Source organism: Cuculus canorus, chromosome 3 (assembly GCF_017976375.1).
Source record: "Cuculus canorus isolate bCucCan1 chromosome 3, bCucCan1.pri, whole genome shotgun sequence".
Lineage (NCBI taxonomy): Eukaryota > Metazoa > Chordata > Aves > Cuculiformes > Cuculidae > Cuculus > Cuculus canorus.
The window spans coordinates 67,547,511-67,572,769 of NC_071403.1; the positions used below are offsets into that span (position 1 = coordinate 67,547,511).

Consider the following 25,259-nt stretch of genomic DNA (forward strand, 5'->3'; position numbering starts at 1 on the left):
ATGTGTATGTGGGGTGAGGACCCCGTGTCCTGGATGTGGGGTGCAATCAGGGGTCCCTGTGTACATGTGGGGTGCAGGATGAGGACCCTGTCCTGGATGTGGAGTGCAAGGTGGGGTTCCTGAGGTGCTGAGCACGGCTGCCCACCACCAGGCATGTGTGTACACACCGTGCACACCCCTGCATGCCAAGCACGCCTGTCCCCCCACCCCGGGCACCCCAAACCAGTGCTGGGTGCTAGGTGCCAGCCATGCTGCGGCCATGACCACGCGTGTGTGTGGGCCATCGCCATCTCGAGGAGCCTCCAGTGTTGTGGCGTGACGTGTCTCCGAGTGGTGAGTGCGACAAGGGGATGAGGAGGGATCAAGAGGGATCGAGAGGGGTTTCCCAAGCAATGCCAGCTCCGTGCCTCAGTTTCCCCACTTGTATGACAAGCAGTGGGATTCCTGCTCAGCCTCAGCTTGAGAGAAGGGGGAATTTGGGGGTGGTGAGTGCACCCCCCTCACCCAGAGCAGCAGGGGTGGAGGGTGCTCCTCGCTGGGATGGCTCTTGAGGAAGGGGCAGAGTTGTTTTAGGGGGGCTCAAGTCCAGACAAGCCACGCATTCATCACCAGCATCCCACTGACGGGGTTCAGTGTCCCCCAGCTTTTGTCCCTGACCTCCTGCTGTCCCTGGGACCCCAAACAGGACCCCTCAGCATCCTCCCAGGGTGGTCCAGCGCCGCGTGCCTGGATGAAACCTCTTTCACTGCTTCTTTCCAAGGCTTTTCCTCCTCCCATCGCAGCGGGGGCAGATCCGGCACAGCCCCCAGAGCCACTCACCCCAAAACTTGGGGCTGCAGACCCCTGAGTCGCAGCTGCCGCCACACCAAGCCTGACTTCTCCCTGGCAAACAGGTGGGAGCATTTTTTTGGGGGGGAAAGAGGGAGAAAATGAATATTGCTGGGAAGAGCCGGGAGGAACAATCCAGCTTTGGTGCCAGCAAAATGCCAGCATGGCTACGGCTCTGAGACCCGGCCAACTCGTGGCAGGGCTGGGCCACTGTGGTCTTCACTGGGGGGTCCCCTGGATGCTGCTACCCCCACTCTGTCGGGCTCCAAAGTGACCCCCCAACACCACCAGGTGCTGAGACCTGGCAAGCTCATTGCACCCCAGGATGCTGGTAGGAGGCTGGGATGCTGATGGGAGCCCCCTTCCATGCAGAGGGGCTTGGAGCTGGATGGGAGGGGACTGGGGGTCACTGGGGACCCCTCTGAGCCCCCAAACTCCTGCGCCCGCTGTGTCGGCAGCCACTGGCACCCTTTCTCCCTGGCTCTGGCCCCAAGGCTTTCCGGTGGTGGTTTTGAAAGAGCTGTATTGTCTGCCCCCCCCATCACAGCCTCTTGCTTTTCCAAAGCTCCAGAGGAGAATTCAGGGGGGACGAGCTGCCCCCCAGCAGGGTCAGCCTTACCCCAGCCCTTCCAGCCCTCACCTTACCCTCTCCGTGCCTCAGTTTCCCCATTGCGTTGCTTCATGTCCTGTGATGGGAGCCTGCAGAAAATGTCTCCTTCCTTACCTGGGGGGGAATCTTCCATGGTGGGGGGAAAATGCGGCACGGGGTCCCCAAATTTCAGCAGCCAGAGATCCTCATGCATGGAAAAATAGGGTGCTTGGGGGACTTTGCTGATGCAAACTTGGAGGTCCCTTGGGCAAAGGAACCAAAAAGGTCGCTAAAGGGTGTTTCAGATTTGACCCCCCTGTTTCTCTTTGCTGCTGCAGGACATCATGGTCATGGGGGGGCTCAGTTGGTTCCTGCTGATGGGGCTTTGTGCCTTCGTCCCCCCCATCACCACCCAAGGGGGACCAGAAGAGGACGTGACACCCAGCACCAGGATGGAGGAGTTGGGGTATCACCTCACCCAGGATGGGGACCACCTCCAGGACCCCCAGCACTGTGGCATCACCTTCCACACCCCAAGCCCTTGCAGCCCCCGTGGGCCACCACCCTCGGCCTCCCGGGATGAGCTGGATCATCTCAAAGACCTCTTGCAGAACACCAAGGCGAGCCTGAAGGACGTGGAGATGGCAGCTATGCTGGAGGACAACCAGACCCGCTACCAGGATATCATCACCGAGGCGCTGCCTGCCATCCATGGAGCCAACCTGGAATTTCAAGAGAGCTTGGACAACGTCCGTAGGGAGCTGGAGGCTCACATGGCTGAGGCCAATCACCCCCAGATGGCTGAGAAGAAGGAGAAGTAAGTGCCATGGGAAGAAGATGGACCATGGGAGATAGTCCATGGAGCTGATGCCCCAAACTCCATGGGTAGGACACCCAGCTGGGGGTATTGGGATGTCCCCAAGGGTCCCACAGTCTTCACGGTGTATCTCAGGTGACATGTGGGGTTTGGATGCTGCTATTAACATCCACGTGTGTGCCCTTGCCCTAAAACCACTGCAGTGGAGCTTGTGAGGGGTTCTCCAAGGGTAGGGTGCGGTGCGGGGTGTGAGGATGGTGGGGTGTGATTCCCACACCAGTGACCCAACAGAGCTGATCCGCAATGCCATGATGGAGCAGAGTTTACCAGGATGGAGGAGCTGGGGTACCCCCTTTCCCAGGCTGAGGATCCCGCTCTGGGACCCCCTCATCACCTTCCCCACACTGCTATGGGGAGGTTGGTAGGGGCACAGAGGACACTGATCCCTGTTTTTCCCCCCAACGCAGGCTGAGGAAGGGTGTCCGTGTGGTGGCCCACATGCTACGTCTCACTGGCCGCCTGGCCCAGACCCTCGATGCCACCTCCCGCCGCCTCCATGCTGAGCTGAGCCAGCGCCTGCAGAGCTCGGCCGCCCATGCTGCCACCACCACCGAGCCCTAGGACAGCGGCGACAGGCTCTGCTGTCACCCTGCATGGGGCCTTGCTTGCTGGTAGGACCCCAGGCCAGGTCATCTCCTTGGCTTTTGGGGTGTCTGGATCCTCTCCCCAGCTCTGGGACTTTGCGCAGGGGGTCTGCAAAGCCGTGTGGGCGCTGGAGACAGCAGCGCCAGGAGGGCAGGGGAAGGGGCTGCCCACCACGGGGTGCCATCACACATGCAGTGCCACCACACGTGCGATGCTTTCACACATGCGATGCCATTGCACACGCGATGCTGTCATTGCACAGGCGATGCTGTCACACACGTGATGCCGTTGAACACATGATGCTGTCACACACGTGATGCCATTGCATGTAGTATGCCGTCACACATACGATACTACCACACATGCGATGCTATTGCACACACGATGCCATTGCACATGTGATGCTGCCATGCACGCTATGCCATTGCCCACGTGATGTCATTAAGCACATGATGCTGTCACATGCGATGCCATCACGCATGACCCTGTCACACATGCAATGCCATTGCACAACCAATACCATTACACATGCAATGCTGTCACTTGTGATACCATTGGACACACAATGGCATTGTACGTGCGATGCCATTCCACACATGATGCCATCATGTGTGATGCCATTGCACACAACACCATTGCACGTGGAATACCACGGCACATGCAATGCTCTCTCATGTGATCCCACTGCACACACAATGCCACTGCACATGCAATGCTATTACACATACTATGCCATTGCACACATGATGCCATTGCACATGCTATGCCCATAACTCTGTCCCTGAGCGTTCCATGCATTTATCCTGCAGAAGGTCTGTCATCCTATAACAAAGCCCAGTGCCACTGTGTGTGCCCAGCCCCTTGCCGAGGGGAAAACCTGTCCTTCCCATCCCCAGCAGATTTCTGCACCCTTTTGGGCCTCACTGGAAGAACTTTATCCATGCAGGCTCACTTTTTTCACAGCCAGACAGCCCTGTATGCCAACAGTGAAGCCATCTCACCTGGAATCTGTCCTGAACTGGGTTCCTGGGGCTCCCAGCCCACTTGGGGCTCAGCTGCCCCTTGCCAGTGGTTCAACAGCATCACCTAGAATGAGCAGAGCTGCTGCCAGCCCTGGGGACTCCTTTACCCTTGGGAGTGCTTTGTCCAGGCTTGGAAGACCCTTTTTCACCCCTGGGGTGGTAGCAGTAGGGGATGGGCCTGGGGTTTGACCCCTCCAGGTGGGCAGGGTGGAGGGGATGGGGCTGCAGGAGAGTAGCTGGTGATGAACTGCCAATTACAAATCAAAGCTGACAACTCCAGTGCTCCCTGCCCACTGAGGTCTGGGAAACCATCTGGAAGCAGAACATCTTTGTGTGTTTGCAAGACCAGAGGTTCTCCCAGGAGGGAATGGCCAGGGCCACCCCAGCACTCCAGGCTCAGGGCACCCCAATACAACTGTGGTGCATCCTAAGGACAGGCAAGAGGCAAGGATTCTCCCTGGGCAGCAGCACTTCTGCAGGAGCTACAGGCAGTGAAATAAAGATGCATTGCTCTCTGCCATGCGTCAGTGTTATCTCCGTGTCTGTTTTCTCTCCATGTCTAAGGAAAAAGGAGGAGGAATGAAGTTGTCTGAGTGTTAACTGCCCTTCCACCTCCAAAACAGTTGAGCCCAGCAAAGGGGATGGATCCCCCAGCATCCACGATGCTTGCCACTCTTCCCCCAGTCTTCAATCCACCATCCAGCACTCAGCTCTGTTTTTTTCCTCCCCAGAAAATCAATATTTATTGTCTTCTTTTCCTGATTAATTTTCTACTGTCATATCCAACTCATCCTTCTCCTTAATTCCCTTCCTTTGATGTGCCTGGATCGATCTTCTGGAGCAGCTCTTGCAAATTTCAGCTGCTCCCCATCCCTCTTCCATTCATCGCTCCCTCTTCCTCTTATCCATCACTCCAGCTTTGGGGTCCATCCAACACTGGATACCCTCCCTTCAGCCTTGGGATTTGGCTGTGGGCTGAGGGCTCTGCACCATGGCACAGGGACAGGACTTTGCATCTGATTGCTGCTGGGGACGATGGCCAGGATGGTTTGCACTCATGGAGTAGTCACACGTTTGTGATCTCCAATCCTTATTTCATAGAGTCATGGAATGGGTTGGGTTGGAAGGAACCTCAAAGCCCATCCAGTTCCAGCCCTCTGCCATGGGCAGGGACACCTCACACTGGATCAGGTTGCTCAAAGACCAGTCCAACCTGATCTTGAACACCTCCAAGGGCAGCCACGCCTTCCTGGTGCACAATCTGGCCACCATTGCCTTGGAACTGTTTCATGGAGACCAACGTAGGCTGAGGCAGGCACTGTGTGAGGTCAGCTCAAGACCTTGCATCCTATTTTCCCCGCAGCAGAAGACATTGCTTCTCCCTGGAGCTGCCCTGCCCATGGGTGGGTTGGCACCAAACCCTCAATCCTGGGACTGTGTGCCAAGTGGAGAAACCTTGTTGTGTGGGGCATCGGAGGCAGCCCCATGCTTTTCCAGTCAGTGCAAGAGCCTGGACGTTTGCAATGCTCTGTGACCCCGCTGCAATACGCCATACAATATACCCTTCAATACCCTGGCTCCACTGCTCCACAGACCTTTTGACTCCCACCCTCCTTCCCTCTCCCTCCCCATCCTCCCACAGAAAGCCAAACATCTTCTTTCCTCTTCCCCTGCCAAGTGGTGAGACTAAGAAAACCCTGCTAAATCCAGCCCTTTCCAGCCCTGGGAGTCTTTGCTGATGCACGAGAGGTGAGGAGGGCCGGGGGGGGCGATGTCCCTCCAGCCTTCCTCCCCCTCATCCTTTTGGTCTCCCCTCCTTCTCTGCCTGGGTATGGCTCTCCCTCCTCCCCCAGCCCTTGTCGTCACTGTCACTGCTTAGAGTAGGAGCTGAGACATCCTTTGCTTGAGCCCAGTCCTCGTCGGAGCCCTTAGAGGCACAGCATCCCAATCCCAGCATGGCAAAGAGAACAGGAGGGACTTTGGGGACCCCTTTCTTGCTTTCCTTGCAGCAGGTAAGGGGGTTTGTCTCATCTGGGCTGGGTGGGAAGAAAAGAAGCTCTATTTTTCCTGCAAATATCCATTATTAAAGCTGTTTGCAGAGTGCCGAGGACAGTCTGGGAGCGATAGAGAGGGAAAGTTTCCCAGCTCTGCATGAAGCCTCTATCTAAAAACCGTAAATTCCCTGCTATCCACCTTTCAAAATCCAATAAATAAGTTAGTTATCCTTGCTGCCTTTCTGACTGAGTGTCTGGATGCTGAGAGCTTCACCGAGCATCCTCCGGTCCAGCCTTTAGCATCCACACGGGACAGGTTTCTGCATCCCTCCAGGAAAGTGGTTGGCAAGGGCCAGTGAGCAGCATTTTGCAGGCACGTAGGTGCCTCCCGGGCTTCTCTGAATGCTTCAAACCAAATGCTTTGTGTCACTGAGCGATGGGAAATCCACCAGGGAAAGGGTTTGGATGCAGGGAGTGGAGGCAGGGCTGTAGGAAAGGGTCAGGCAGGAGGGTAGGGCTGCCTGGTGCAGCTGGAGGAGCATCGAGGTGGGCAAAGAGGAGGGAAGGGGGATGTGGGTGCCAGATGCTGGTGCCACGGCACCCTGGGGTGTACACCAGTGTGTGTACAAGTGCAGCCTCTCACCCGTACCTCCCCCTTCCTGCCACAACCGTGCGTGCACATCCCGCATGGGCTTCTCTCCACCCGTGATCTGACTTGCCACCCAGCTCCGCACACAGCTTTGCATCACCCAGGTCACTTCCTTCCCCTCTCCAACATCTACCAGAGCTTCGGGGAACCCATGAAATCCCTTTTCCCGTGACTCTATAACCAAGCCCAGAGTGGGAGCATCTCCTCAAGCACCCCCAGACTCTCCTGTATATTTAGATATCTCAGCCAGTAGATCCATAATTTCCTCTCCAGCTCAGCCCAATGGTTGATATTTCTCATCCCATTTCCCACAACATCCACCATCCGTGTATTAATCAGTTGAAAACTGCACAGATGATGATGAGTTCAGGAGAGTTTCATGGGCAGGGAGGAATTTAAGCCAAAGGATGTTCTTGTTTAGGAACATCAGTAATGGGCTGGGAACTTTCTCTTTGGGAATGAAAGCAAATGCCTCCTGGAGCGGGGAAGCTGCTCCTGTGGGCATGTGTTGAGTGTTGAGGAGTCTGTCACCTTGGAAGCAGGAGCAGATCTGGGGGCCTCTGCAGAGCAAGAGATTTGCTTTGCTGGGGAGGGGAAACATATGCATCCATAGACGGATGGATGTGTAGGTAGATACATAGATGGATGCAAGGACTGATTGAAGCATGCACGGATGGATGAAAAATCAGATGCATGGATGCATGGATGGATTCACAGATAGATGGATTGACGACAGTGGATGGTGAAAGAATGATCCCTCTTCTCAGAAGCGAGTGCTCCTGGAGAAGCCAGCCCTAGAAGCCTATAGAAGGCAACTGAGATGCTTCCCCCCTTCCCTCGCTCTCAGGGCACAAAGCAGCTTCAAGTTAGGGATGGCAGAAGGAAGGTTGAAACCAGTTATTTTCTGGTCACCCCAGTAAGGTTTGGAGCACTGGACTCCATCTCTGCCGTTAAATCACTGGGCTTCCCGTTGCTTTAACTCATGGCGTCCAGCTCTCTGCGACTGATGCGGCCCAGATTTGCGCCTTGCCTGTCTGAGAAGCAGTTGTGAAATGTAGAGTAGATGTTCTGGGGACATTTTTCCTTTACTCTGCCATGCTGGCAGCTCAGATCAGCTCTAAGCCCTGTTCATGATTAGGAGTGGCTTTGAGGGCACCACAGTGGGACCCTAATCTCCCAGACCCTTGCCGTAGTGGCATCATGGTGACATTGTTCTTCTCTGCTGTCTTTCCAGGGATGAAATCTGGGGCAGCTGGCTCAGTAGAGCATCCCAGACCACGTACCCACCCTGCCCCGGCTCTGTCCCTTCTAAGGCTCTCCCAGGCCACATCCAGTTCCACCCATGGCTCCTCCAGTGTTTGCTAATGGCAAGGACACACAGAACACCCTGTTGGACATCCCCTGCGGTGGCTTTCCCTGCTGAGCCTTCTCTCCCATCACTGTCTCAGCTCATCGCTCCCTTTGGTCCCTCCCAGAGGGCTTTGCAGACTGCTCCAGGGAGGGGTGCATGGGGGACACCATCACAAGGAACATGGAAAGGCTGTCCCATGGCATCATCCCCCTTGTCGCATGGTGCTTCATCACCTTCCAGGCGGGTAAGGATGGCTCTGTCTTTCCCTGGGGCACCTTAGCTTCCTTCCCTTGAGCTCTGCCTTCCCATGGGTCTCAGCCATCGGGACCTGAGGGGCGGCATACATTTGGGGGGAGGGGAGTGGAAGTTGAGGGGGCTGTGACACATACGCATGGAAAACCAGTTTTCTCCCAGTTTAACCCCATGCATTCTCTCAGCATCTCCAGTCTCCGCACTGGCACGGTGTCCTCCACCATGCACTGTGCTAGGATGGGGTTGACATCTTTGCAGAGGAGCTTGACACCACTCAGACACTTTGAGGGGGGTATCTTTGCTGGGCCATCCCCCACAGGGGATGCACCTCTGGGACCCCAGATCCGTTCAGTGCAAGTTAGAAATGATGGAGGGATCGAAAAAATGGATTTGAATTCCACCTACCATCAGGGCCTCCCAGGAGCTGAGCATCTTGCTTGTCCCTTCACTTGGGACCGGTTCTCCCCAACACCTCTAAGACCCTCAAAGCTGATAAGAACATGGCCTCTGGCCAAAGTACAACAACTGAGGCCCCTTGTTGCGTTTGCCTACCCAGCAGGGAGGGCTCACATGTGGCATAGGTAATGCAAAGGAGCTGTACACCCATCCTTCTTCAGGGCAGAGCTGCCCGTACATCATTCGTTTGGTTGCACATCGCTGTTCAAAGCCCTCCCTCTTTCCATCCCTCCCTTCCTCCCTCAACTTCCCTTGGCTTGCTGCCGGAGATTTATGGGGCTCTGCAGCGAGCAAGGACGGCCGAATGATGCACTGCAAGCTGACGGCACCAAAGACCAGCGCCAACAATTTTTAGGCAGAGCAAAGAGCATAACTCTCCTTCCCAGCCTTGTCTCCAGTTCAGCCAGAGGGATGGGCTCCGGGCAGGCTGCAATAGTCCCAAGGACTGGGTCCGCTTTGCAAAAATGAACCAGTTAGCACCAGTAAGAACAATTGGAGAGGACTGGAAGAGGGCCCTCAGCCACCTGTGTGTGGGATTTTCTTGGCCAGCATTGCAAGGTTGAATTTCCACCGCTCTCCACTTCCCGAGAGGAGGATTGGACAGCTTTGAGGGCATTAATTCCCCTCTCCCCATCCCAGGGTGGGGTCAGCATCCCTGCCTGCTGCAGCAGACAGTGATCTTGCCCAGAATGAGCATCCTGTTTCAGTGGGGTTCAGGGCTGTGGAAGGGGGTCAATGAGCTCTTCCCCACCCTGTCCCTATCCCTATCTCCTCACAGCTGCCTGCCTGCAGGCACAGCCTGGCAGCCACGCCGAGGAGCGCCTCTTCAAGCACCTCTTCACTGGCTACAACCGTTGGTCACGGCCAGTGCCCAACACCTCCGATGTGGTCATCGTGAGGTTTGGACTCTCCATTGCTCAGCTGATCGACGTGGTATGTAGCCCACTGGTGGGGGACCTCAGTCCTGCATGGCATCTGACTTTTCACCAGTTGGTCCCACTGTTCTGCCAGACCTGGGTCTGGGGACAGTGGCGCAGTACCAACTTCCTGGCCATCTCTAGCCTTTGGCAAACCACCCACCCAGTCTCCGCCAGACATCCAATGGGTAGGGGAATCTGTTACCCTTCCCTCCATCCTAAACCCTCCCTTCCCCTGACAACAGGAGAGCATCAAGAGAAACTGCAGATCTCCATCCATGCCATGTCCTTACCCACTATCTCCCTGCCCCAGGACACCTCTGAGCCTGTCTGTCCACCCATCCCTTGTTCATTCTTTCCATGCACACCCATCTACCCACCCATCTACCTATCTACCTGTCCATCTGTCCACCTATCGACCTGTCCAACTATCCACATATCTACCTATCCAACTATCCACATATCTACCTATCCATCTGTCCACCAATCTACCTATCCATCTACCCACCCATCTACCTATCCATCTACCCACCCATCTACCTATCCATCTACCCACCCATCTACCTACCCTTCTGTCTGTCCATCCACCTTTCCATCTCTCCATCCATCTATCCGTGAGACTGTCCATTTATCCATCCTTCAGAGCATCTCAGAGCTGTATGCTGCAATATGCTATTTCTTGCTGCCCTCTAGTGAGCAGATATCTCATCTATTTGATGAGCAGATACAGCTTCTCCTTGGACGCTTGTATGGGCACCAGTGGCTTCCAGGAGCTGAAGCCCAGAGATGGAGGGCAGAACATGAAAGCAGTGTTTTGGGAGGCGATAAAGTGGTGAGACAAGTCCTCTCTTTCTGTTTCCTCTCACCTCTCCATCTTTCCTACCGCAGGATGAGAAGAACCAGATGATGACCACGAATGTCTGGCTGAAACAGGTAGGGGCCTGTTCCTTCTCTGGGACAAGGGCAGGAATGCGTCAAGGAGGGTACAGCATTTGAGGCAGAGAGATCCTGCCTGGAGAGGTGTGGTGGCATCTCCACAATGCTGTTCCTCTGGTGGATGCTGCGAGAGGAGGAGGAGGAGGTAGAGGAGGGGGCACTGGATAGCTTGGTCCCACCAGACACAGAGCCATCTCATGCTCTCCTTTCTTCCATGTGTCCCTCCAGGAGTGGAGCGACTACAAGCTGCGCTGGGACCCAGCAGAGTTTGACAATGTCACATCTATCCGAGTGCCCTCTGAGATGATCTGGATCCCTGACCTCGTGCTCTACAACAAGTGAGTGATGCTGCCGAGATGGGACATCCCTAGAGCCAGCTCCCCCATCCCATCCCATCCCATCCCATCCCATCCCAGTAGTTCTCCCATCCCATCCCAGTAGTTCCCCCAACCCACCCCAGAGGTAAGGACGCAAATCAGGCTGCATCTGTCTTCCTGTGCCCAGTGCTCATACTCCCGCCCATCTCCATGCCCCAGGTCATGCCCAGGAGGGTCAACCCAGCACTGTGTAGGGGTGCACAATGGGGCCACAGCCTCAAATCAAGACTCATGACAGTCCTGAGAGCTAAGGATGCTCCTGAACATAGGTGGAAACAGTTTATCCTCCTCTGACTTTCCCATCTCTCCATCCCTGCAGTGCTGATGGGGAGTTCGCCGTGACCCACATGACGAAGGCCCACCTCTTCTCCAATGGGAGGGTGAAGTGGGTGCCACCTGCCATCTACAAGAGCTCATGCAGCATTGACGTCACCTTCTTCCCCTTTGACCAGCAGAACTGTAAGATGAAGTTTGGCTCCTGGACCTATGATAAGGCCAATATCGACCTGGAGAACATGGAGCACCATGTGGACCTCAAGGATTACTGGGAGAGTGGCGAGTGGGCCATCATAAATGCCATTGGCACCTATAATTCCAAGAAGTATGACTGCTGCACTGAAATCTACCCTGACATCACCTTTTACTTTGTCATTCGCCGTCTTCCGCTCTTCTACACCATCAATCTCATTATACCTTGCCTGCTGATCTCCTGCCTGACTGTGCTCGTCTTCTACCTGCCTTCTGACTGCGGGGAGAAGATCACCCTGTGCATCTCTGTCCTGCTGTCCCTCACTGTCTTCCTATTGCTCATCACAGAAATCATCCCGTCCACCTCACTGGTCATCCCTCTCATCGGCGAGTACCTCCTCTTCACCATGATCTTTGTCACACTTTCCATCATCATCACTGTCTTTGTCCTCAATGTCCACCACCGCTCCCCCAGCACCCACACAATGCCTCAGTGGGTGCGCAGCTTCTTTCTTGGCTTCATCCCTCGCTGGCTTTTCATGAAGAGACCACCGGTGCTGCCTCCTCCTGAGGGGACCACGGGGCAGTATGACCTCCCAGGGACAAGGCTCAGCACCTCCCAGTGTTGGCTGGAGACTGACGTAGATGACAAGTGGGAGGAGGAGGAGGAGGAAGAAGAAGAGGAGGAGGAGGAAGAGGAGGAGAAGACATACCCCAGCCACATGTCCCAGGCAGGCACCCATGGCCAGGACACCCAGTGCCGTTACGGCTGCAGGCGCCAAGCTAGGAAGACATCGGCAGGTTCAGCCCCTCGGGTGCCCCCCAAGGGGGAGGAGGAGGAGGCGATGGGCTCAGACCGGGGGCTGATGCTGTCGCCCAGCATCCTGAAGGCCCTTGAAGGGGTGCAGTACATTGCGGACCACCTGCGAGCTGAGGATGCTGACTTCTCGGTGAGTGGGTGACCCCAAGGGCAGGAGGGTGAGATGAGTCCCCCACCCTGGGTGCTACCTCCTACTACTTGTATCTTCATGGGGAGGGGTCAGTGATGGGACCTCTGGTTCATTCTCTGGCTGCTGAGAACTCAAAGCCAGGGAGAAGATTAACAACCACCTCCTGGGAGAAGCTTGGTCCACAGGGTCAGTTGGAGGGTTCTTCCATCTCCCATCCCTGATGACTATAAGGGATTTGTAGGTCCCTCTCCTGCCCATACTGTCCTGCCCTCAGAGAGCAGACATACCCCAGCTTGTCCCTCTAGGACCTGGCTCAGAGGCTGCACCCCTACTTTTAGCCTTGTGGTTTCAGAAAGCCATGGTTGAGATTAGCTCTGCCTCAAGCAGCATCCCTGAAGAGGTCCATCCCCAGCCCTGCTGCTCGCGTGATTTCCCAAGACACAGAGTCTCTCCTCACCTTCAGGCAAATGGTGGATGCAGAGGAAGCCTCATGTGGTCCCCTAATCCCAAGGGGTCCTCACAAATGAGGGGGTTACATCCTCTGCCCATTCTCACAGCCTTTCTCTGCTTGACAGGTAAAGGAGGACTGGAAGTACGTGGCCATGGTGATCGACCGCATCTTCCTCTGGATGTTCATCATTGTCTGCCTGCTGGGCACCGTGGGGCTCTTCCTCCCACCTTACCTGGCGGGGATGATCTAGGGGCTGGGACAGTGGGTGATGCATGCTCCCTCCTCCTAGGGAGCGAGCACGCTGGTACCCACGTCCAGCCAGACCTTCACCTCTTTCCAGGAGGACACAGTTGCAACCATGAAGGACCCTTGGGTGGGAAATGGAGGGTGAAGCAACAGCTGTGCTGAGGGGAGACCTAGGACTAGCGGGGAAGAACCATTGCATGCCATCCTGGCTAGGGTGGTCACAGCCATCCTGGCATCAAGAAAGGTGCAGTGCAGCCTCTCCACTGCCTAAGCACAGGGTTGAAGCATCTAGAATCATCTGTACCCTTGAGCTGCTACAAGTCCTCCTGAAAACCCAAGACCTATGTCTGGTTGTCACTCCAACGTGCTGGGTGAGAAGAGGGAACTTCAAAACCACTTTAGGACAAATCTGGATGTCACAGTGCTCAGGACCACAGGCTGGTGCGGTCACACATGTTGTGAAGTAGGTGATAATGCTTTGGATGGTCCCTGCAGAAGGGGTATGGTCACCGGATGGAGACCCCTACTTGGTTGCACAGCTCAGGGGCCTATGCTCTGTAAAGCCCTGCCCAGGTGCAGATATTCTGTAACCTGCCAGCATAAGCAGTTGCTTCAACACTGGAGCTTGAGGTGTCAGAGAGATGGAAGCAGCCAAATCGGAAAGTTTAGAAGGGAAAAGCCACCTGTGGAGCAGGATAACCCACCCAACCATGGTCAGATGGCATCCATGGACCACAGGAGCTCAGGGGTGCTGGTGGACTCAGCTGGTGCAGGAGGAGCCTGCATTGCCGAGGTCCATCTAGAGCAACTCCTCCTCTCTATCCTATGTCAGATCCCAAACCATCTGGCTCTGATTGCTGCAATCCAGCTTTTTATTGCTAGCTTCATATACCCTAAAGGACTCAAGCTTATAGAGCGTCTGCTCTCTTATTCCATGCCCTGAGAGACACTAGGTTCTTCCTGCAGTGATTTCTCCTCTGGGATAGTGACCCATCACGACACCGAGGGGTTTCAGAAAACATTTTGTGCTTTTGAGAGTGAAACAGGCTGGAATAAACGGTGCTGGGGAGGGATGTGCACATCCTGATGGTGCTACAGCCACTCATGCAGTGCTGGCTGAGGCGTGCACACATGGGGCTGAGAAATGAGATGGGCGAGGGAAGGAGTGCCCAGATGGGTCTGGATGGATGCATTCATGGGTACAGGTGTGTCTCTCTAAGCTGGCACACATAGGCTGTAGGGCTCTACAGAGCCAGGAATGCATGCGTGGAGAGAGTTCTCCTGTGAGAATAAGGCCTGGTGGAAAAGGACCTGGAGGAGCTGGTTGATAGCAGCTGAACATGAGCCAGCAGTGGCCCAGGTGGGCAAGAAGGGCAACAGCATCCTGGTGTGGATCAGCCATGGGGTGGCCAGCAGGAGTACGTAAGAGATCGTCCCCCTACACTCGGCACTGGTGAGGCCGCACCTCGAATCCTGGGTTCAGTTTTGGGTCCATCACTCCATGAAGGTCTTGAGGGGCTGGAATACATCCACAGAAGGAAAACAGAGCTGGGGACGGGTCTGGAGAACAAGTGTTATGAGAGGCAGCTGAGGGCCCTGGGGCAGTTTAGCTTAGAGAAGAGGAGGCTGAGGGAAGATCTCATCACTCTCTGCAGCTCCCAGAAAGGAGGTTGGAGTCAGGTGTGTGCTGGTGTCTTCTCCCTAGTAACAAGTGCTAGGATGAGAGGAAATGGCCTCAAGTTGTGCCACGGAAGACTTAGATTGGCTATTAGGAGAAAACCCTTGCAGGAAAGGGTTGTCAAACACTGGCAGAGGCTGCCCAGGACAATGGTGGAGTCCCTGTCTCTGGAGGGATTAAAAAACTGTGTGGCCATGTTGGTGTTGTGTTGACAGTTGGAGTGGATGATCTTAGAGGTCTTTTCAAACCTTACTGACTTTATGATTCCATGATTGTGTTTCCTTATGGTCTTTGAAATGCAAAGGTCTGCACATACCCTTACCGGCCAGTGTGGAAGTGGGAGCAGGGAGAGTCCAGGAAATTGGGGTGGGAGCAAGGGGGAGTCCAGGACCTTCGTATGGACTGTGGGCTCAGTGGGAGTGAAATGGAGCTCCAGAGAGGACATGGATGCAGCGGACTCAGGTTCACCCCAGCAGCAACAATGGAGATGCTGCCAGCAGGATGGCACGTCCCCACACCATCAAGATATCTGCAAGATCTGACCAGCATGAATCTTACTGTTAAGAAGGTGCTGGTGATCAGGGAACTTGTCCCCAAAGTGACAGGCAAGCAGAGGCACAGCAGGACTTTGTGCATGGTTTATCTCAGCCAGAACAAACAGCATTATGGGAAGATGCTGGGGAAAAGCCCGAACCGTACAGTTTCCAACTCAAAGCACAAACCCAACAGAAACTTGGTTTGCCGTTGCTCACACGCAGCAGCTCGGAGGAAAAATCAGCTGGAAGAGGCACCATTCTCCAGGTTCGGCTGCAATTCATAGGTTCCCATCTCTCCTGTTCTCCGCAGGCTTGAGGCCAGGCACGCTCCAGCCATGGGTGTTGGAACCGGCTCCACTGATCATTAAATAAACTCTTCTATACAATGTACAAGGAAACGCAAACAGTCCCTCTGGCCACCGCTGTGATGGTCCCTGGGGAACCCCACGTGGCCTCCTGGGATGCCAGCTTCCCAGCCACCTTGTTGCTCAGCTACCAGCTGCAAGGGTCCTGGTCCCCATCACGACACGCCGCCTGCAGCCATCCTTCTTCAGAGGGGCCAAGGGACAGACACATGGACCTGTTGGCAGCCAGGGAGTGGGGACCCACCAAGCCAGATGGATCTTCAGCCACATTTGGGGATGGCCAGGTTCCCCCCAACCCTTTCAGATACTTCCCTTCTTCAGAAGACCGATAAAACGATGCTAAAGACATGAGCAGCTGCAGGAAGAGGGGGGACAGAGAGGGCAGGATGGCGAGGCCACGGGAGACACATAAAAGCCAGCTCCTCTGCAACGCTCTCCTCCCATCTCCACCAACCAAAGTGCAATAGTCCCTCTCCTCCTTTCCTGTCCCACCCCTTTTCCTTCCCTCTCTCTGCCCCTGCCTTCACTCCAAGCACAGCTTCACCAAGTTGGCCTGGACCTTGGCTTGGTCCACAGCATCCAGGAGGTTCTTGGCATCCACAGCCAGGGTGTGGGAAGCTGTCAGCATCTGTCGCTTGCACTCTTCGCTCAGCGAGGTGACGGCGTTCTGCTGTGCCAGCCGCATCTTGTTGATGAGGTTGGCCAAGTCCTTGTTGAGCAGCTTTTGGGTCCCCTCAATCTGGTCATGACACACAGGGGTTAACGGCATGGGTGCCATCAGTACCCAACCCCACACTGAAACTCTCTCCCTCATCTCTGGTCCTACCTCAGTGCGCGAGGCAGCAGGCAGGATGGGCAGGATCTCATCAACGCTGCCAATCAGCTTCCGCAGGGACAGGCCCACGTTCTGCAGAAAAGGTGGCAGGGTTAGGATGACTCCAGGCACAGACACAGGGAAGTGGTGCATGGGAATAGTCTGTGCTACAGAGTCAAGGATCCCATTCGGGAGAGGGGACTGATGGGAGACTACCCCATCATTGACCCAAGGACCCAATAGAGGAGCTGGGCATGCTGGAAATGCTCTGACCATTGACCCAAACATCAAACAAAGGAAAAGGGCATATTGGAAACTCTCTCATCATTGACTCAAAGACTCAGTGTAAGAACAAGGCATATTGGAAACTCATCATTGATTCGAAGACCCAACGAAAGAGCAGGACATATTGAAAATTCTTCCATCATTGACTCAAGCTTCTAAAGGAGGACCTGGGAATGTTGGAAATGTTCCCTCCTACATGTGCAAGACCTTCTTGAGAAGGATACTTGGTGGGAGCTGCTCAACAGACTCATTCCAAACTCCCTCCCACATTGCCCATGGAAGCCTTGGTGTTGTCCTCTTCCTGCCCTCCCTACCTTCACCACCAGGATGTACCCCTCTGGGGGCAGGAGGCTGATCTCGTTCTTCAGCTGCAGCACAGCTCGCACCAGGTCCATGACATTGCTGTACACTGTGTCATCCGTGCGGTCCAGGTTAGCAGTGGGAGCTGGGTGGATGGATTGCTGTGGAATGGGAACACAGTGGAATCAGATGGACTAAGGGGTCCAGAACAATGCCTATGAGGAGCCCTGGCCAGACCCATCGACATCCCACCCACAATCTTGATGCTGTTGAGTCTGTCTGACTTCTTTGGGGCATAAGGGAAAGAGAGAAGTTCCATCCCGCAGATGCAGAATGATGATGAAGGTGAAGGAAGAGGACTGGGACCATGGCGGCCCCATTCACGGAGATCTTACCTGTGCCCCAAGTCTTGGAGGCTTCTGTGGGGGACCTGTGAACTCCGCTACACCATCAGTAAGGGAAAGGAAGGAGAGTTACTTTGGCTGTTCCCCTAGCATGTTGTGAGACCCCTGGGACCTCTGCCACACCCCACACCACCCTGGAGCAGCGTGTTCTGCCGTGGCTGGACACTCTGACCCACCTCAGCTGTGCCAGCTCCCCTTGGACTCCCGTCACTGGGATAGTGAGACCCCCTCCTAGGGCATGCAAACTGCTCCCAGGGATGTGAGATTTCATTCATGGAGGATCCCAAAGCCAGGAGGGATACGGCTCCAAGTTTCCTCACAGAGGTCCCCACTTGCAGCCCCAAAGCAGGTGCTCCCTGTTGGGGTCACAGGCAACCCCACACCCCATACAGCTGTGAGTACTCACTGTAATCCGTCTCTTTCTCTGGGAGCAGCTGTGGAGGGAAAAAACAGCAAATGAGAGGCACAAAACCCTGGCTGGAGGTGGTGAAGGAGGAGGTCTTATGGTGGGATGCTCTGGACCCCCAGTATTCCACCCAATTAACATTTTCAGGTTAGCTATCCCAATGTGAGGGGGATAAATATCTATCACCTGGCCATGCCAAAGCAAACGAGGATCTCCAGACACTTTCAGGAGAACGACCTACTGCACATAAATACACCCCAACCTGGTCTCTACAGGGCCAGAGTCACTCACCGGAGGGAGGTTGTTGTTCATAAACACTGCTGGGTCCTGAAAAGGGGGAAAAGCTTTGTGAGAAGTGTGGAAAAACGGGGTTTTCCTGATTTCTGGGAGACTCCAGAAACAGCACAGGAAGGCACCCTCTCTGCAGGGTCTGGGTATGTGAGAGGGGAAGAGGCTTCATGGACAGCACTAGTCCGATCTCCATCCCATTCCAACATCCCTGCCTGTTCCTGGGGTACCAGAAACTGCTGCTTCAAAGAAATGAAGCTTAATTCAAGCAGCTTTTTGCAGCCACTCGGCATTTGACAGCTGTGGCGGTGAGGGGAGCTGGGCTTTGCTTTAGTGGTTGTGTGAATCGATCAAATAAAAGATTTTCTGTCTCCTTCCAAACCTGTCTCAGGACAAGATGATGGATTATTCACACATTTGCAATCTCCGGTCCTTATTTCATAGAATTGTGGAATGGTTTGCGTCGGAAGAGACCTTAAAGCCCAGTTCCAGACCCCTGCTATGGATTGGGTTCCTGAAAGTGCCATCCAAGCTGGCCTTGAACACCTCCAGGAGTGGGGCAGCCACTAGTTATCTGGCCAACCCGGTCCAGGGCCTCACAACCCTCACAGGAAGATATTTCTTCCCAAGATCTTGTCTCAGCCTCCCCTCTTTCACCTGAAAACTGTTCCCGCTCATCCTGTCCCCACACTCCCTGACCAAGAGCCCCTTCCCAGCTTTTCTGGAGCCCTTTTCAATACTGCAGGCTTCTCTAAGGTCTCCCTGCAGCTTTCTCTTCTCCAGGCTGAACAACCCCAACTGTCTCAGACAGTCCTCGGATGGGAGGTGCTCCAGCCTTCAGATCATCTCCACTGCCTTCTCTGGACTTGCTCCAACAGCTCCATGTCTTTTCTGAGCTGACGACTCCAGAACTGGGCACAGGGCTCTAGGTGACATCTCACCAGAGCAGAGCAGAGGGACAGAATCTCCTCCTGGCCCTACTGGTCCCACTGCTTTGGATGCAGCTCAGGACACAGTTGGTTTTCTGGGCTGCGAGCTCCCATTGCTGGCTCATGTTGAGATTCTCATCCCCCAGCATCCCAAGTTCTTCTCCTTAGGGCTGCTCCCAATCCATTCTCTGCCCAGTCTGGATTTATGCTTGAGATTGCCCTGACCCAGGTGTAGGACCTTGCCCTTGGCCTTGTTTAACTTCATGAAGTTCCCACACGCCCACCCCTCCAGGCTGTCCAGGTCCCTCTGGATGCCATCTCTTCTAAAGCATTGTAAAAGCTCATTAAGATGCAATTGAAAGTATTTGAGTATTTAAAACTTGCCCAAGTTTCAAAATATTCACTTTGAAACAAAGCAGCCCCATGAGATCTTTAAATGTGTGGAAAATAAAGGGATGCAAGAGTTCTGCCTGCTGGAGAAGCCATTCCTCCAAGGAAGATTGGCTTTTCCATCCGTGAAGAGAAACCGTAATGGTTGGTGTAGCTACTTCCATCACCTTCACGATGGTGAAATAGCTAAAGGCAGCTCAAGGCCACTCACCAGGGATTTCTCCTCCTGCCGCAGCCACTGGTAGTCCTCCATCATCTGCTTCTGCTGCTTGTCCAGGACCTGCCGCATCTTGAGCCTCTCAAGCTCCCAGAGCTTCTGTGCCTCCTCCCTGCTGCTGGGACGGAGGAAATCTTCCTCCTAGTTCGCAGAGCTGGTGGTTACTGGTGGGTTGAGGAGTCAGAGCCCTCCCTGACTTTGGCATGGGAGCCACAGTCTTGCTCTGCGCATGCAAGCCATGTGCCAGACCCCAACAGCAGTGAACCTCCAAACAGAATTTGGGGAGCATTTGGATTTCCAGCAGAGAGACAAACCACCAGCTGATTCCAAATCTCCAGCCACTGCATCCTGGTACATTCCATGGTCAATATGCATGGGCTTGGAGAACAACTTGCTCCCATAGTGCAGCCATGCTTGGTAGAGCATCTCAGGATGTGCCCTAACACCCAGCTGTGATTTCAGGGCTAGAGAAGCCAAGGTCAGGCTGCAAACCATTTCAGGTGACAATGTTGAGCATGAGAAGGCAACCCAAAGCCCCAGGGAGTGGCAGCCACCCATCCCTGCCCCTTTTGGGGGATGCCATGCCAGCCACTCATCCACCAACATGCCTTCACTGGGATGTGCATGCAAACATGCATGGTGGGAGGCTCGAAACGTGCTGGAGCCCTTCATGAGCTCGATCCCTCCAGCCCATAAACAGCACCCATGGGATGACAAGATTTGGCTAGGTTGGGTTGGAAGGGACTTTGAAGACCATCTGGTTAGAGGCTGGAAGCAACACTGAGCACAAAGCAGCAGAGGCAGCAGCACAGAGCAGAGCGTGGTGCAGCAAGCATCCCTCCCACCAAGTTCTTGCCTCCTGTGAGGTCCCCAACATGTCTGGGATAAGGCCACCCAGGACGGGGATGTCCTTTGGATGCCGTGGGAAGGAGGAAGCCCTCTCTTACCCTCATGCTGTGGCGCTTCAAGACGTTGTGGCGGTTGAGTGGTGGGGTGTGCAGGGAGTTGGCCGGAGACTGGTACTCGATGGGGCTGGTGAGCGTAGGCGAGCTGGCACACAGACCCTCGGGAACCTATGGATGGGTGGGCAGTGGGGCAGTGCAGACACAAAACAAAGCCAAGGGGGGTTAGTGCGGACAGACAGACAGACAGAGCAGACAACACAGGGGATAGCAGCTTCTGTGCCAGCACCAGCCCTCATGTCCATCTGTGCAGCAGGATCGGGACCTTTTTTTCCTGCTCAGCTCTCCCTCACCCTGAGCACAGGCTTGAGATGTCTTGCACTGCTGCCTGGACCTCCGCCCAGCTTCAAAAGAGCACCCAAAGTAGTTGTTGCTCTTGAGGGCTTCATCCTGATGCTACTGGGACCAGCACTGGTCCTTGCAGAGAGGGTGACCTGTGTTGCAGCCAAACTCAGCCCAACTAGTGCCAGAGAGCAGCAAATCTCCTCTCCTCCTACCCGTGTGTGCAAACTGGCCAGTGCTGAGCATGGAAACTTCCCTTTCCAGGGGCAAAATCTCTCCAAGGGGTGGACAAAATACAGAGTGGGCAAGGCAGGGCAGAGACCCGAGTGGTGTAGTATCCTGCTGGCAAAGTGGTCGGAAGCACTTGAAGGTGGCCTGGGGTACCTTGGAACCCCAAAAGCCATGTTGTCCCAAAGGCTTGAGCTCCAGCTTTCCATCGTCGACCCCTTTGGGATATTTTGGCTGTACAACATTACCTGGAACTGCAGCTTGGGAGCCAGGAGGTTGTTCTGGGGTGGTGGCTTGTACTTGGGTCTGCTGGGCTGCAGGGAGTGGAGAAGGGAGAAATGAAGAGTGGGTGCAAGCCCAAGGAGGTCCCACTTCTGTAGCACTCTTCAGCAGGCTGAGGACATGAACACTCCTGCATGGGTTCTGCCCTCTGCTCACCTTTGGAGGTGGCTCCTGGAAGGATGGCGGCTCCAGGATTTTGGGAGGCCGGTGGCGGTTGTTCCTCTCCTGCTCTTTGGCCAGCTCCTTCTCCATCAGGTAGATGTCACTGCAGGGAGAGATGGAAAGTGACAGCCCAGGACGGAGCATTGGAACATCTCGCATAACCCAGAGTGTGGATTGCTTGAGCTGGATGGGCCATGGAAAACAGAAGGGAGCCTGGAGGGACAGGAAGAGCAAAGGGAAAGGACTGGGAAGACAGAGCATTGTCCTGGCTGGCCACACCAGCATCACCCTGACTGGTCTCAATGAGATGTGTGATCAGAACTTCTCAGCAAGAGCCCTCCCCTGCAAGCATTTCCATTCCAGCCCAGGTACCACCACCACCCCAGGGGCAGGTGGGCTCAAACAGTCCTTTGAGTTCAGAGTTGTCCTCCAGACCCAAAATCTTGCAGGGTATCATTCTCCTTCACCCACTTGCCCATCCCTCCATCAAACCAAAGAGGCCTCAACCCACTATCACTTCCTTCCATTGCTTTGGGGGTCGAACTGTGTGATCTTCATGGCCTCTTCCAACCCAAACCATCCTATGATTCCTCACCTTCCCACTCACCTCAAACTGCAAACCAAGTCCTTGAACTTGGGCCTTTCGCTGGGGTCGTAGTCCCAGCAGCGTGTCATGAGGGTATAGAGGATGGGCGGGCAGAGGTCAGGCTTGGGCAGGCGGTCTCCCCTTTCCAGCACCCCAATCACATCCTTGTTCTCCAGCCAGAAGAAGGGCTGCTTGCCATAGCTCAGGATCTCCCACATGCACACAGCTGTGGGAGCACCATGAGCAACCTCAAATGATGTTAAAGCTGGACAACCATGCCCTTACTCGGGTTTTTGGGGACCTGGTGACATTGCCACACTTTGCTGAGTGACACCAGGTCACTTGGCTTCTTGGCCTTTCCCATTCATGGTTGAAAATTGGAGAGGAAAGAGCAGATTGCTCTCCTGGGGAGTTGCAAGGAGACAAGCTCCTCTTTGCTGCTGGCTGTAGGGCTGCTAGGGACAGACAGATGGATTAGATGAGCACCAGAGGCCATAGGGATGGGCTGATAAGCACAGAGATTGATATTTACAGGAGGTAGAGTTTAACTCAGCCCCCTGACTGTCTTGGGTTCACTGGAGGAGAAGAAGCACTTCATGGTAGTTGAATTGCCAGAAACTCTGCCCCAGGAGCCATTTCCCAAAGGGCATGGCTAGAATAACTCCCAACTCCAGAGCAGGATTTGTCCCTGAGCATTAAGATAATGCCACAGGAGGTGGACAAAGCCCAGGACCCAGCTCCGTCCCCATCCCACCACACACCAAACATCCACACATCGCTGGCTGTCGTGAAGCGTCGGAAGTTGATGGATTCAGGTGACATCCACTTGATGGGGAGACGGGTGACAGATGCTGGAGGGAGAGACAGATGTGGTCATGGGGATGGAGCAACCCCAGCACAGGTAGTGAGGTCTCACTATCTCTGCCCTCTCAGGGTTGGAGTGAGCCCCATCTCCATCATGTAGCCTTTACCTTTATAGTACTCCTCGTCCTCGATGTACCTGGAGAGCCCAAAGTCACCCAGCTTCACGCACTCTGGGTTGGCCACTAGGATGTTTCTAACAGCAATATCTCTGCAGGGAGAGAGACCTTTGGCTGAGAAGAAGGGATGGACAAGGGATGGAGAACACGACCTTACACCTGGGCAAACAGCTCATGCTGCCAGCTTCTGTCTCTGTCCACTCCTGCTTCCCACCTGCCTGTATCCATGCAGTCCCTGCCTCCCCCAGTCTCTTCCAGCATCCCCCCCCGCTCCTTTTCCCTTTTGCCCTACCTGTGCACGCAGTTGATGGCCTCCAGGTAGGCCAGGGCTTTGCTGATCTGCAGCGCATAGAGGATGAGCGTGGGCACAGCGAGGCAGTGCTTGTTCTGCTCCAGATATTGCCCCAGCTGCAATGGGATGAGCAAGGGGGGCTCAAGGACCAAGCATGGACAGGAAGGAAAAGAGGGAGGCAGGATGGGACCCACTCACCTCTCCGTAGGGATAGAGCTCCATGATGATCCAGGTGGGCTCCTCTTCTGCAATGCCAATGAGCTTCACAATATGGGGGTGGTCCAGCTTCTTCATCAGCACTGTGGGAGATCATGTCAGACACCCTGCAATGGGGCGACTCCCTCCAGGAGCCCAAACCCCTGTCCTGGGATGTAGGATGAGGTCATAGAATCATAGAATGGTTTGGGTTGAAAGGGACATTAGAGATAATTCAGTTCCAACACTCCTGTCATGGGCAGATCCCTGCCGAGATGCTGGATCCAGAGCAGGAGGAATTGCCAGGAACAGCCTAGTACATCCATAAAGGGGTTGGAGCTCCTCATTTCTAGCTCCCCAAGGATTCACATCCAGGAGATGCCCCTCTGCTCTCACACAAAGATTCAGCAGCTTTTCTCCTCTACCTTGTGGGGAGAAATAAACTCAGTATTCTGGAGAACAGCTGGGTCACAGTGGTGAAAGCGTGGGCCATCTCCCTCCTCCCGCTCTCTCCTGCATATTGGCTGGATGGGCGAGGCCAGAGAGTTCTGGCGAATGGAGCTAAATCCAATTGGTGCCAGTCACAAGCACACTGAGTTCAGTTTGGGTCAAGAAAGACATTGAAGGGCTGGAGTGGATCTGGAGAAGGGGAAAGGAGCTGGGGAAGGGGATGGAAAACAGGTGTTATGAGTGGCGGCTGAGGGCCCTGGGGCTGTTTAGTCTGGAGAAGAGGAGGATGAGGGGAGACCTCATCACTCTCTGCAGCTCCCAGAAAGGAGGTTGGAACCAGTTGGGTGCTGCTCTCTTCTCCCAAGTGACAGGCGATAGGATGAAAGGAAATGGTCTCAATTTGTGGCAGGGGAGATTTAGATTGGATAGTGGGAACAAATTCTTTCCTGAGAGAGTGGTGAAGCCCTGGTAGAGGCTGCCCAGGGCAGTGGTGGAGACCCTATCTCTGGCGGGGTCAAAAACTCTATGGCCATGGCATTTTGGGACATGGTTTAGTTGGCACAGTGGGGTTAGGCTGCCGGTTGGAGTGGATGAGCTTAGAGGTGTTTTCCAACCTCCATGATTCCATAATTCTATGATTCTATTCTATGAATTTTTCGCCAAGCAGGGACTCAACAGGGGACCAGAAGATGCCAGGGCAGGGTCCTGATATCCTTTCTCTAACACCCCATCATTGCAGCACTGCAAACAGCATCAGGCTGCCCCACATCTGTCCTCTGCCCCTCTATGTGAGCCCCATGGTGACGATGAGAGGGCTCCACCCCCCCATATGGCAGCTGGAACCCTCGGTGTACCTGCTTCACTCAGGAACTTGTCCTTGTTCTCTGGGCTGCAGTCCTTCTTGCAGGTCTTCACAGCCACGTTGATCCGCTCCCCTTTCTATGAGAAGAAGAAGGGGTGAGGGCTTGTTATCTCACTCCTCTGAGCTGTGGAGGAGGCAGGCAGGGTAGGGAAAGGGCAGGATGCTCACGGGGGTAGTGTAGATCCCCTCGTAGACCTCTCCAAAGAAGCCTTCCCCGAGGATCCTGCCCAACATGACATCCTCCCGGGAGATTCCGTAGTGCTGGACTTCACAGAAAGAGAAGCAGGGCAGAGGTGGCAGCACTAGCGGGTGGGAAGTTGCCTGTACCCTTGCCCTTTCCATGGGCAGAGCCCTCATGTACAGGAGATGTTGGTGATTCCTGGGTACCAACTCTCTCCATCACCTCCTCATCAAGAAC

At 54.7% G+C, this 25,259-nt stretch overlaps 3 protein-coding genes across 12 annotated transcripts in view; 2 read left to right on the plus strand and 1 right to left on the minus strand.

Moving 5' to 3' along the window:
* Positions 1-215: 215 nt before the first annotated feature.
* On the plus strand, positions 216-4,408 carry LOC128851744 (uncharacterized). The gene is made up of 3 exons (XM_054062891.1): positions 216-333; positions 1,756-2,234; positions 2,702-4,408. The coding sequence occupies exons 2-3, from the start codon at positions 1,762-1,764 to the stop codon at positions 2,853-2,855; spliced, it is 627 nt and encodes a 208-aa protein (XP_053918866.1). The 5' UTR covers positions 216-333; positions 1,756-1,761; the 3' UTR covers positions 2,856-4,408.
* Positions 4,409-5,776: 1,368 nt separating this feature from the next.
* CHRNA2 (cholinergic receptor nicotinic alpha 2 subunit) lies at positions 5,777-15,056 on the plus strand. Of its 2 annotated transcripts, XM_009563796.2 has the most exons (7): positions 5,777-5,913; positions 7,779-8,139; positions 9,382-9,536; positions 10,409-10,453; positions 10,685-10,794; positions 11,153-12,251; positions 12,827-15,056. In XM_009563796.2, the coding sequence occupies exons 2-7, from the start codon at positions 8,052-8,054 to the stop codon at positions 12,950-12,952; spliced, it is 1,623 nt and encodes a 540-aa protein (XP_009562091.2). In that variant the 5' UTR covers positions 5,777-5,913; positions 7,779-8,051; the 3' UTR covers positions 12,953-15,056. The 2 variants fall into 2 exon arrangements, with proteins under 2 accessions (XP_009562091.2, XP_053918018.1); XM_054062043.1 differs by lacking the exons at positions 5,777-5,913; positions 7,779-8,139; positions 9,382-9,536; positions 10,409-10,453 and having other exon boundaries at positions 10,688-10,794; positions 11,289-12,251.
* A 236-nt stretch (positions 15,057-15,292) lies between these two features.
* The window catches only part of PTK2B (protein tyrosine kinase 2 beta), a 37,394-nt gene continuing 27,427 nt past the window's right edge, over positions 15,293-25,259 (minus strand). For 5 of the 9 annotated variants that reach the window (XM_054062041.1, XM_054062038.1, XM_054062040.1 and 2 more), the window contains exons 15-31: positions 25,010-25,107; positions 24,834-24,918; positions 23,533-23,633; positions 23,335-23,450; positions 23,034-23,134; positions 22,824-22,913; positions 22,084-22,288; positions 21,471-21,579; positions 21,281-21,346; positions 20,508-20,633; positions 19,555-19,701; positions 18,028-18,063; positions 17,737-17,764; positions 17,322-17,377; positions 16,941-17,087; positions 16,354-16,434; positions 15,297-16,266 (exon numbers count right to left, since the gene is read on the minus strand). In XM_054062041.1, coding sequence (XP_053918016.1) covers positions 16,051-16,266; positions 16,354-16,434; positions 16,941-17,087; positions 17,322-17,377; positions 17,737-17,764; positions 18,028-18,063; positions 19,555-19,701; positions 20,508-20,633; positions 21,281-21,346; positions 21,471-21,579; positions 22,084-22,288; positions 22,824-22,913; positions 23,034-23,134; positions 23,335-23,450; positions 23,533-23,633; positions 24,834-24,918; positions 25,010-25,107 — 1,808 coding nt within the window. In that variant the 3' untranslated portion in view covers positions 15,297-16,050. Of the gene's footprint in view, positions 16,267-16,353; positions 16,435-16,940; positions 17,088-17,321; positions 17,378-17,736; positions 17,765-18,027; positions 18,064-19,554; positions 19,702-20,507; positions 20,634-21,280; positions 21,347-21,470; positions 21,580-22,083; positions 22,289-22,823; positions 22,914-23,033; positions 23,135-23,334; positions 23,451-23,532; positions 23,634-24,833; positions 24,919-25,009; positions 25,108-25,259 lie in introns of all 9 variants that reach the window. The other 4 variants (XM_054062034.1, XM_009563757.2, XM_054062036.1 and 1 more) reach the window with 4 other exon arrangements.